General features: G+C 43.4%; 1 protein-coding gene across 4 annotated transcripts in view; it reads right to left on the bottom strand.

The window, feature by feature from the left end:
* Positions 1-13,071, bottom strand: part of ITGB5 (integrin subunit beta 5) — a 108,557-nt gene that overhangs the window by 36,422 nt on the left and 59,064 nt on the right. For all 4 annotated transcript variants that reach the window (XM_053267775.1, XM_053267793.1, XM_053267785.1 and 1 more), the window contains 3 exons: positions 12,218-12,307; positions 11,007-11,141; positions 7,005-7,434 (listed from right to left, as the gene is read on the bottom strand). In XM_053267775.1, the coding sequence (XP_053123750.1) occupies positions 7,005-7,434; positions 11,007-11,141; positions 12,218-12,307 (655 nt within the window). The remainder of the gene's footprint in view (positions 1-7,004; positions 7,435-11,006; positions 11,142-12,217; positions 12,308-13,071) is intronic.

Below are 13,071 nucleotides of genomic sequence, written 5' to 3' on the forward strand. Positions count from 1 at the left end.
CAGGGTATGGTCAAGGGCTCCTCCCACACAGCAGTGGACACACAGCTTTGCTGCATGTATAACTTGAAGAGAACCATGGAATGTTGAGTCATTCCATTATTTTGGAAGAATCCACTATCCAATAGCCCTGCCCACGTCTGCTGGAGCTTAGTGTCACGGAGAAATATGTTGCTTGAGCAAGCTGTGGTAAGTGGAAAATGTCTCGGCTGCTTCTGGTTTTCATACTGTGCAATATCCACACCCCACCCCAGAGTAGAGCTGTTTGCCATTATCCTAGCGACAGCCTGTTGCATTATTGCAAGGACTGACAACAGACAGTTCACAGTAGGAGAGGTAACCCTTTGGCCTTTTCCAAAGGGAATCTGGGAGAAGCAGTGGGAGGACAGGGGAGAACGCTAGAGGAGAGGTGTCTGTAGGGTGGTGGTGGCAGTGATGATGAAAAACTATATAAAGACCTAGAGATAATAGGACTGAAAACTCCATGCAGAGGGCATCAGAAAAAAGGTACAAAGGTATTGGGGCAGGGGCTCAGCATTAATTTCACAATCTAGTGCATACGGCAGAATCACCCTACTGTGACTAAAACAAACAAGAGGACGCCACTTCCTGCTGTTCATGTCAGCCCCTATTACAATCTGAGGGGGCTACATCTTAGCCTCACATTTTTCCATATTAATCCATGTGGAATAGAAATATGCTAGGTCTAATGGCTTTTAAAACTCACTTGGAGCAGAATTTAAATGAAAGCAGGCCTGCAGACTCCAAATTTGGCTCACTTGGTTTTTAAATATGTCCAGAGAGTCCATAAATCTTTAAAGTTATCCAGAACTGTCAATGAATCAGAAAAAACCCACACACACATCAGGATGTGACAGCCATATAAAAAGAGATATATTGAAGAAAACAGTGAGGCATTCAAATAGCACGTCAGGACAGACCGTAACAGACAGATTTCTATTGTTAAAAAGAAAGGCACAGTGATGCTTAAAAACAGTATGATAGCAGCAAAGTTCATGATCACCCATAAATGAAAGAAAAAAGCGAGAGAACACCCTAAACCCACCAACCTATTGCAACTGACTAATAAGAACTTGGACTGGAGCTAAAGTGACTAAATTAACAGCTGTTGTGTGAACCTGACGATTATAAACAATTGTTCAATAAACTGCTCTCTCTTATCAAATATTGAATGCAATCATAGAATTAACTCAGCAGATATTAATTAGGACCATAGGAAGCTGCCATATACTGAGTCAGACCATTGGTCCATCTAGCTCAGTATTGTCTACACAGACTGGCAGCAGCTTCTCCAAGGGTGCAAGCCCGGAATCTCTCTCAGCCCTATCTTGGAGATACCAGGGAGGGAACTTAAAACCTTCTTCTCTTCCCAGAATGGCTCCATCCCCTGAGGGGAAGATCTTATGGTGCTCACATGTCTCCCATTCAAATGCAAACCAGGGCAGACTCTTCTTAGCAAAGGGGACAATTCATGCTTGCTACCACAAGACCAGCTCTCCTCCCATGAGAGGGCTGAATTATATTTAACTGAATTATATTGCAGAAAATTGTGAAGGAGTCCTATTAGAAGCTGAATTGTTGTTTATGAAGGTGGATCTATGCTGCTTACCACTGTTCCCTGTAAGAAGGATTCCCAGATGTTGTTGACTACAACTCCCATAATCCCCAACCAAAGGCCATTGCAGCTGGGGATTCTGGAAGTTGTAGTCAACAACATCTGGGAATCCTTCTTACAGGGAACACTGCCTTAGTTACAAATTTTCTAGCTTTCTGCTGCATCTGGTTGGAAATATGAGGGGGTTCCGATACAGAGACTTCTTACTTAATACAGGAGAGAAGCTCATAAAATGCACATAAAAGGGGAAAATTCGAATACAGTAATTAACATGGGCACAGATGGAAAGATATTCGTTTGAAGAGGTAGCTGCAAATGCTATCTCAGCTGTGATTCTTACTTATTACGCATTGCAGGTCTCACATTTACAGCCTTATTCTATGCAGGTTTACTCTGTGCTGGCAGGTAAGATTTTGTGCTTATTGTGCAAAGTACTTTACAATCCACCAAGGGCATACCAGAGCAACCAAGATGAACCTTGGGCTGTTTCTTCCAGTCTGGATCCTACTTTTCCTCTCACTTCTGATACCTATTTGTGATTCTGCAACCCTGAGCAGAAGGCAGAGATCTCATAAAAATACTAATCTAAATGCTCTTTGACCCGGAAAGAATATAGACATTCTCTGCACTGTAGAGAGTTCAGCAGTGCAAGACAGCTGGTCGAAATTGTACATTTGGGAGCTGATAGGAGTGGCTGGAGAAAGATGTACAAAGAACCAACTATGTCATCTGCACATCCGGGGTCTCTAATGTTTTGCAAGTTGTTTGGATCTAGATTTCTAAGCAGCCAGCTGGCACCAAGAAATTACATGACTGAGTCACAAAAGATTTTGGAACATTTGGGTTTCTCTGTCGGACCATTTCCTCTGCCCTACTACTGGTTTATATCTGTGCAAAATACCCAAAAGCATAGCATATGGCTGGAATTTGGCTGCAGAGGCAGTTCATTGTCCTCTTTTGTGGTGACATGGAGTTACATTATACCGTGCCATCTGCAATGCCGCCAAATCATAACATGCGGCACTATTTAAAAGAGCAACTTATCCAATATCAAAAGGCTATTTTGAGTTTCCATAGTATCTTTTGGCTGCTGCTCTAATTATCCTTTTCCATGAAGTGTATAATAACCTTATTTTATCTGCACAAAATATAAATACAATGTTGACATGACTCAACACTCCATGTGGTTGAGGATTCATTCCTTGCATCTATGCTGCTTTTATCCACAAACCACAGAGTCTTATTCTGCAATTAAGCTTATACTGAATCAGTCTTGGGAAAGATTTCAGACATCAGAGTCCTCATAGGCAAACTATAAAATATGCTTTTATTTCTTCTTCCCCCAAAGTCAAGAATCTTATATAAGCCCTGCAAATTAACAAACACTGGCCCACTACGCTCAAACTAGTTGCTGCTTGAGAAATGTATCTCTTGACCCTGTCTTTATTTTACTTTTTGGTAAACAGCACACATGGCAGTGCTCAGAATGGAATGGAACCATAATAAGGGAGTGTCAATACTTTGCCCACTCCCCATATAGCCCTGATCCAGATTGTACATCCCTTTACAAAATGCTAAGGGCAGCCCCCCCACACACACACAACAGCTGTGGTTTCAATCTGGTTTGTGTACTCCTGAACAGATTATCTAGGAAAAAAGAAAAGAAAAACAGCAAGAGAGACATTTATAAAATAACGTCTAGTCTGACCCAGATTGCGATGTATTCAAAGAAATATTCACAGAGCTTGGCAGACATATCTCATTTCTAAATTTCTGATCTGTATCTATTTTTCAAGCTGTCCTACTGTAGTGGATTGCCTTTGGTAAGTGGATTCTCCTCAGGGCTTCCTGTTATTTTGGGCTTGACAAAGGGTCAGTTGAAGAGAATGATCTCAAAACAATTGTGCATCAGCTGGTAACCTCCAGGCTTGACTACTGCAATGCACTCTACGTGGGGCTGCCTTTGTACGTAGTTTGGAAACTTCAGTTAGTTCAAAATGCGGCGGCCAGATTGGTCTCTGGGGTAACCCAGAGAGACCATATTATGCCTGTCTTAAAACAGCTGCACTGGCTGCCAATATGATTCCGGGCAAAATACAAAGTGCTGGTTATTACCTTTAAAGCCCTGAACGGCTTGGGTCCGGGTTACCTTAGAGAGCGCCTTCTTTGGTATAGGAACATAGGAAACTGCCATATACTGAGTCAGACCATTGGTCTATCTAGCTCAGTATTGTCTTCACAGACTGGCAGCGGCTTCCCCAAGGTTGCAGGCAGGAATCTCTCTCAGCCCTATCTTGGAGAAGCCAGGGAGGGAACTTGGAACCTGCTCTTCCCAGAGCGGCTTCATCCCCTGAGGGGAATATCTTGCAGTGCTCACACATCAAGTCTCACATTCATAAGCAACCAGGGCAGATGCTGCTTAGCTATGGGGACAAGTCATGCTTACTACCACAAGACAGGTATGATCCCCATCGCTCATTGAGGTCATCTGGAGAGGTCCGTCTCCAGTTGCCACCGGTATGTCTGGTGGCAACTCGGAACCGGGCCTTTTCTGTAGCTGCTCCTGGTGTATGGAATGCACTCCTGGCAGATATTCGCAGTTTAGGCTCGCTGTCGGCCTTTAAGAGAGCCCTAAAAACCTATTTATTTCCAAGGCTTATAAAGTGTTGTTTTTAAAAGTATTTTAATTGGTTTTAAATAGTTTTAATCATGTTTGAATTGTTTTTATATTGTTTCAGCATTGTTTTAATTGTGGGTTTTATGTCTTTTTAAAAGTTATTGTACACCGCCCAGAGCCTCTGGATGAGGCGGTTTATAAATGTAATAAATAATAAATATAATAATTATAATAATATTAGTTGCCAGGGTTCAGTTTGGTGCTGTGACTGGGGAGACTAACAGCGGTTTTGTTCAGCAGCTGTTTGCCAGTCATGTCCAATAAAAGGAGCAGCCCAGGGAAAGGGAGCAGCATCCCAAAAGGATAGCCTTTGTCACAGCCTTACGAAAAACTACAACTTTTGTCCTCCAAAATGTTCTTTTTCCATCTACATGTCTTGGACAAGTTCTACATACTTCAAGGTATCCTGATTTTTTTCCCTGAGGTGTGGACATTTTGGAAAATGTGCCTTACTTCAGAACAGACTGCAGTGGCAGCCAGGCGTGTCTCCAGGAAGTTCTCTTGTGTGAAAAAGCAGCAACCCTTTACTATCCAATGAAGATTTAGTGGGAGTCATTGTTGCATTTGCAACCTTGAGGCTCCTGTCACTAGACTAGTGCAACACACTTCACTCTGGGTAGCTCTTGACGACCATTCAGAAATTTAAGTTGGCGAAGGAGGCAGCAGAAGCCTGCCTCCTTGCTGGGCTGGGGTGCTCTGGCTGCCTCCCCTGCACCATTCACAGTTTTGACCAGCAAAGCCCTTGATGGCTTTAGCCTTCTTTGCCTCAGAGGCTGCCTTCTCTCCGTTATTATCACACCACCACCTTCTTGACCATACCATTGTGCACCCTGTTCCAACAGCCTGGGCATGCAACTTTCACTGAAATTCAGTTAACCTGAATTTCAAAAACTGCATTTAATTCAGTTAAATTCCCAGGGAATTTGAAAGCTAGTGCAGTTTAATGGTTATGGAAGACCCCAATGCAAATCTTATTCCAGCTACAAGTATTGGGCAAGCCATGATCTCTCAGCCTCTTCTCCCTCCTCTCTTGTGTAATACAAAAATGGTGTTCTGGCCTGTCTTATAGGATTGATGTAAAGATCACTGAGAAAGTGTACATAAAGCACTTTGAACATTAAAAAAGCAATATTTAAGTGGCGGCCAGCATCCCAACTAACACTGTGCACTCACTGCCAAAAGAAGGACATGTGCAGTAGATGCGTTCCCATTTCAGCAGCTCAGGCATCTGTGCAAGGTGCAATTTCCACTGATTTCCTCTTCCCCTGAAAGTGCTCCACACAACCTGCAAGTGTGTCCCTGAAGGCTGCACAATCCTTAGGGACTTATTTGCGGGTTGCACAGAGTGCTTCCAGGGAAAGGGGAGATCAGTGAAAACTGCACCCTCCATGCATGGGTGCCCACACTGCTGAAGCAGGAATGCACCTACTGAACATGTTTCTCTTTTGGCTGCACGTGTGGATTGTTACTCGGAATGCCATCCAATAGATTTATTTTTGTAATGCTCTCACCTACTACCCATCATCAAAGGGTGAAAGACAGGAGAATGAAAACTAGACATTCTTTGTATTCTGCTTGATTCCAGTCCTCAGTAATGATGCAGTGGAGCAACGGCAGGAGAGAGGGCATGCCCTCAGCCCTTGCCTGTGGGACTTCCCAGAGGCATCTAGTGGGCCACTGTGTGAAACAGAATGCTGGACGAGATATGTAGGTCTTGGGCCTGATCCAGCAAGGCTGTTCTTATGTTATCACACAATAGGTTCCAAGCAACTTTACCCCCAACAGCCACAGTGCTTGACACCTTTTTAGCATACTGCCCCATTAGAAAATTACTAGCCAAGTAGTAAATCTCACACTGGAAACCAAGGTTACTAGATGTCGTTTGGACTGGAAAAAGAGGAAGCTTAGTAACAGAAACAAGATACTAAGTTTTCACTTAAGGTGAATTTCAACCACCTTCCTTTTCCTCATTTTCTTTGTTGTCATTACTGTTGTTACTGGAAGCATCAGCACATGGTTCCATGGTGATTGTCAGACTCAGGCACTGAGGAAGGCCCACTGCAAATGCCTGCCCTGGCCCCTGAGTAGGATTAGAAGCTGCTGCTGCTGCTACTGGCTCCCTGGCGAGCAGAGAGAGGGCCAGCCAAGGAACAGCGAGGGGCCCCACCAAGGTAAGGGGGGACCCATGGAGGGCACCTTGCTTTTGATCTTCTCAAACTTGAATCTGGTCCTGATTATTGCTGTAACTTTCAGTTCTTCTCTCTTCGTACACAAACTTAGGGAAAAAAACTGAAATACGCAGACCTAACATCTGCACAGTAGTTTTGATTGTTTAGCATGACTCAGACTCAGATGACTGCTTAAGGTGGCTGTTTCTGAGCAGACCATGGGAATGTTGTGTCAGTTTGCAAAGACTTTTCCTTCCACGGTCTGCGAGTGTAATCTCTTCTGCCCCTTTAGGCTGCTGCCTAAACGAGCATTTCAGTTACCTTGGACCTGTGCCATCACTTCTTCCTCGAAGTCATACACAAGTATGATTTCTGCCTGTGTTTTCTTTCATTCAGTGACCACAAGAGAAAGGCTCCGAGACCACGAGAGAACTCTGCTCTGCTCACTCCCCAGTCCCAAATTTTAAGAGGTTGCAGAGCTTTTGTGAGCTGGGAGGGGAAGCAGATATTAGATGGCCTCACTTACCTGAGCAGAGAACACCCTTATATCTTGCACAGGAGAAGTCATCACACTCGCAGAACAACCCATAGATCTTCCCAAATTCACTCTCGTAGCAGACACAGTGGTTGCAAGAACACTCCCCCCGGCCGCTGCAGACACGTTTCCCTTCAGCCTCACGGCACATATTCTGGTACATGTTCCCACTCTCTCCCTCCTCACATTCGCATTTGGCTCCCACGTGGCCTGGGTCACAGTCACATAATCCGCACATGTAAGTGCCATTCCCACTGCACTTGCTGCTGCTGTGCTCAATCTGCTTGGTACATCCACATGTGCAATTGTAGGTGACAGTTACCTCCAGAGTGTCCCGAAACCAATCTGGCTTGATAGTGAAAGTATGTGAGGTATTCTCAGCAGGGCAGCTCCTCGCTTCCACTGATATTTCAAATGAAACCTACACAAGGAGAGTGAGTGGAAAGACCATTAGAAAATATGGGATGGATGGACGGATTAAAGATCTATACTACTTTTCTACCAGACCGTACTCAAAGCAGCATACAATCCAAAGAGTAAAAATCAGTACAAATACCAAAGCGCAACTTGAATGCAAAAATGGGGTGGGGGGGGAGCCAAGTCAGCAACAATCTCAGAGCAAAAAAAGCAGCAGTCAGTAAGCAACCCAGCAGCAGGCATGTGCCTGTCTAAAGAGCAAGATTTTAACTGTCCAAGGAAGCAGCCGAAGAAGGAGCCTGCTGAGTCTCTAGGCAGTGGCAGTTCTATAACTTAGGCGCAACCACTGAAAATGTCCCTGTTCCACTCCCAGTTCACCGCCAACCACACCTCAGATCGGGCGGCAGGACCTGGTATGAAGTGTCAGTGGCAGAGGCATCAAAACGCTTCTCTGAGTAACTATACCTCATTATCTTTAGTAAAATATTTATGCACTGTTTTCCAAGAAATGTTCTCAATGTGGTTTACATAGCAAAAGAAAGTAGAATATGCAACAGGGGGAGTATTTTTGCCATTCCTCTCCACCTCTTGCTAGTAGAGGCCCCCAAGTCATCCTGCTTTGGAGCCCCCCCCCCCGCCACAACCCTCAGGAGCCCCCCCCCTTTTTTAGGGAATATGGGAGAGCCATAGAGGGAAGGGGAGAGCAGCAAAAATCACACACACACACACACACACACACACACACACACACACACACACACACGTGTTACATTCACAAAAGGACAGATTAGAAAATAACCAAGTGTTTTCAGATTAATTTAAAATACTGTAGGAGATCACATTTGCTCTGTTTTGATTACCACTCTAAATTGTTTTATAAACAGCTGTTAAAAACAATTGTTCTAAAAAATGATTCTGTATACAAGCTCTCATATGCTCAGGATTTCGTGACAAAACTAGTCTGTTTTCAGAATGCCTATTTCTTAATCTGACATGCAATCATACCAGTTTTGAAGGCATGCAGGGCATATACATATGGTCTTATCAACAGGAGGGAGCTGATAAAATAGTAGGCAGTGTTTCCTTCCTATATATTGGCAGAGAGAACCACATTAAGTATGTATTATAAAACATAGCATTTTAAAAAAATGTTAAGTGGATGGATTCAACAATGACTCAAACTAAACCCAGGCTACTAAATGTTTCTCTTCTTGAGAAGTGAAGGCCAATGGCTTAGACTACAAATAAGTGCTGCCTTAAAAAAAAAGAGAGAGAGAGAGAGAGAGAGAGAGAGAGAGAGAGAGAGAGAGAGAGAGAGAGAGAGAGAGAGAACACATTTAGAGGCTACTTTGAAAATGCAGCACAGAAAGCAGCCTGTCCTTTTAGAATGACAACACACATGGAATGAAGAAACTTATTTGAGAAAGTTGGAGGAAAGTACTATGTAAATGTGGCATAATAGCACTGTTGACGGTTTATCTATAAGACCATTTTTGTATGTACTTCAGGGGGCGGGGGAAGAAAGAGGACGAAAGAATATCTCTTGGCTCTTTTGAATGCTCACTGCAAATTCTTTGCTTTTTTGGAATGCAGCCTGCTCTGCTCCTGTATGCCAGATGGCAGCACACAGATAGTACTCAGCAGCAAGTCTTGCCATTAGAAATACCCGCAATGCCGTGCAGCTTTCAGGAAAGGGGCAGGGAAGCCTGATTATGGGACTTGCAGTAAAGTAATTGAAGAGGAGCCCTCCTACATTACACAGCAATATAGATCAGAAAGCCAGAACTAAAAGGATTGTTGAGAAGCCTCAAGATTACAAGGATTGTCAACAGGTTTCCCAAGAGCTAAATCACAGCAGATTAGGTTCACAATACCCAGCTTTATCTTCTTCCGGAGAACTAATTCAATATATGTATGTGTAAAATGCTGCTCCCTCTGCAGAGTTTAAGCATTAACTTCTGTTGGGAAAGAATGGTGCAGGGAAAATAGCTATGCAAAACAGACCCTGTTTATGCCACCTGTCAATCCTCTTGGGGGATGCATAGTCCCCATGATTGTGACCTACTCACACAGACATTTATGCATGTAGAATCCCAATCACACTCAAAATTCTATGTATATTAAAGGAGATAAGCAAAACCTAGCTTGCTCCCATATCCCACAGTGTATAAAATCGACATCCTGAGACCGTGAGCCCTTTCTCACGATCACAGAGAAAGGGCTCTGATCTTCAGGGGAGGAAGCGTGGAAATGCTTACCTCCCCAGCAAACAATTAAGGGCTCCTTCGTGGTTGGGCAGATCACCCGCCCAGACGATTACCAGCTACTGCTGGCCATGTGGAGGGTCAGGGGCTGGGATGCATCTTCCCAGCCCCCGGAACTACTACAATGCACCACACAAGAGCGCAGTGCATTATAGGGATCTTCCTAGCACTGGCCAGGAGGCTAATCACATGCAGGTGCCGTGCAGAGCCACACAGCACCGATACATGATCTGCCCTTGCACCCAAAACCTGGGCTACACTGCAGGCTCCCTAAGTCGGTTTGCTGTTGCGCCACAGCTCCCGGTGGTTCACATGCGCCAGCAAAATCGGGCTGGGCTTCCATATGTGAAACAGACCTAAGATGCAGCTGGGGAAAGAGCAGTGGGAATAAAAACATTGCATGTTTATTAATACTATTGTTCTGGTTTCAGTCCTTCAAAACAGAAAATGTAACACCCCAGCTCTGTCCAAATACAAAGGGGAAGTGTTGTATACATGCCTGGACTATAACACCACAGTGAGTAAAGTAGCATTAAAAACAGCAAGCCGCATCTAGACTAGCTATTCAATAGGACTACTCAGGAGTTACTCTACAGGACTATGCAACAGTAACTTAGTCTGGATATTGCCCAGCAGCTTTTGCTATTGCTCTTATTCTTGTAGGTGATGCAGGGGAAGTGATCGAGAGATGTGAAATGGCTGATTAAGCAATCAAACTTGGAAAATTATCATTAAAACTACTGGAGCTATAGATAGGCTTGAAGTAAGCAGGATGCCAAACACTATTGCCTACAGATTTCCAAACAGCTGCCAAAGAAAATTCACCAAGCAGCTTTACACACAGGGCTTCTGCCCCATATCTCCTTCAGAAGAGAGAGTGTGCGTTCACACACCAGCCAAAGTTACTTCAAAGCCCCTTCAAGATTTTTGGACCTACTCCACACACAAACTGATGCAAATTATAGCTTATCTCAACGTATGCCTGTGTTTTTAAAATACTGTTTTAAAGCTATTTTTTCTGAAAATGCTGGAGCAAATGGGAGGCTCCAATTACAATCATTAGCATAAGAGGCAGATCTATCTCTGCAGAAGCTCTCTCTCTCCTCTCCCCCCCCCCACTGGCTAGAAGGAAAACATGGAGCATGCCATGTGAACTTGCAGAAACAAAACCCAAGAGCAGAGGGGAGGGGCTGCTTCCCTTAATGCCGTGAGTGTACTTCGAAGTGGCTTTGCTCAACATTTACCTTCCATAATGCTGCCCATAACTTCTTACTCCAGCCAAGCTTTCACATCACTGTATTTGCTTACTCACCGTGTCTCCTATCTGAAGATCTCCACACTTCCTGACTCCAGGGTATGACAAGCCATCCTGACAAGTAGCAGTGAAAGCCAGATTGATATCCTCAGGACTGTCCCAGACAGTTAACTCTACTTTAGACCGAATACTCTAGAAAAGTAAGATAAAGAGTGCCATTGCTTAATGAAAGACAATACATCTAGTTTCTCCTGTTTCATATACTGTGCTTAAGGAGAAGCAGAGGGAAGAAATGACTGCTCGATTCAGACATTATGCTGTACTGTACATTTGTTCAGGTATTGTACACATGTACAGGTTTGTGTGTGAATGATTGTGCATGCGTTCATGTTAAAAATGAACCTGGGTACAGATCCTCCAATACATGGTACAGATACTGTCTGTGTGAACAACTGTACAAACATACACTGTACATAGATTGTAAGTGCGCTGGACATAACATCTGAACAGAGCTTATACGAAACAGAAGAAACTAGATGAATGCTGTGCCATTTTCATTTTGTCAAGCAAGATATTTCCAAATTAAAATCACTGTATCAGAAATCACAGTGGCTGACATCCTAATGAAGTGTGTGTACTTCAAGGGTCTACAGGGACACAGCAGGAGCCCTCAGGCAACTCCCCCAGTGCTCTAGCACCTGCACTGTTGTACCAGAGCCCTAATACTTGCAAACACTTTTCGACATTCAGGCATGCTATTAATAGAAGAACTGCATCATGTAGCTACATCAGGCAGATATCCATCACATGCATCTGTGGGAAGTGATGGTATTTAGGTGACATTTTGGGCAAGTACTGTGCCTTGTAAAGGTGCATCAGGCAGAAATTCACCAGGGGCATCTCCAGCAAGTGATTGGGAATCTGCACCTGTTGAATTTCTGCTTGGATGCATTTCCTTCACCCCAGCACAATGTCCAGCTGAAAGACCCAAGTAAAGTGTGGCTTCACAGAACCTCAATTGCCAAGCCAGCATAAAATATGAGACTGTACAAAGACTTTACAATTTTAATGACACGGAAGTTGAGATGGGTATCTCAACTTGCAATTCCCATGCTTTTCAGAGCACGAGTGAAAACGGAAAGCATCTTAAACCAAAGGTTTTTGAATTATTGAATATAGATGGCGTATACAAATGAGAATTTGAAATGCTGTCTTACTATATGCAGTGTAAGAAGACATCAAACCACTAATGACAAGAAAAAACTTACATTGTAGGCCTTGACTATGAGCTGGATAATATTCCTGGAATCTTGATGTAAAATTTCTACTGTTGTCCCAGGAATTAAGGCTGTAAGATTCTTAACCACAAACACAAGAGAAAGAAGTATTGAAATATGATCAAGAAGGAAAAGCTATACTGTTAGTTTCGTCTCTAAGTTTTGTGTTAGTTTCATCAGTTTCATTATTAAGCAGTGGCTATGAAAAAACTGTTTTGCTCACTAAATATTTCTCCGGAGCAGATAAGACACTTCATACCATTAGGTCACTAGATGAAAGTGAATTGATAGGGAACAGACAGGGGGAAATTATTTAAAATAATGCAATGTGTTTTCAGGCTTTGAACTTTGCAGAGATGTACCTCACATGTAAACAGAGGTTTTCAAACAGAGATTTTTATTTCCCCATTTGTCTTCTTTGTTAAAAACTTGACCTATTTTCTTATTGCTTTATTTGTACTCCCATTTATTTTGTAATGAATCCACCCACTTTTCTTATTCAGTTTGTTTTCCAAAAGTTACCATAATTCCCCCCCCCCCCCCACACACACACACAGCCCCAGACTGATGCCCGTAGTGTTGTGTGCGGGGAAATTTATTGTGGCTTTCAGAAGGCAGCCATCAGGAGGAGCTCTGCTGCTTCTTTTCAACTTTAAAACATGTTACTTAGTTTTTCAAAAAGGAAAAAAGCTTGCTATTCTGTCACACTGCAGGTAAGCATCCCTGGCCTTCACTGCAAAAATACAACTGGGAATCCAAATGACCTATTTGGTCCTTTTGGACTCCTCTGCCATTTGATTTGTAGCAAATGAAAAGGGAACAAAACTGGCCCAATTTCAATTTTT

Source organism: Hemicordylus capensis, chromosome 1 (genome assembly GCF_027244095.1).
Source record: "Hemicordylus capensis ecotype Gifberg chromosome 1, rHemCap1.1.pri, whole genome shotgun sequence".
NCBI classification, from domain to species: Eukaryota; Metazoa; Chordata; class Lepidosauria; order Squamata; family Cordylidae; genus Hemicordylus; species Hemicordylus capensis.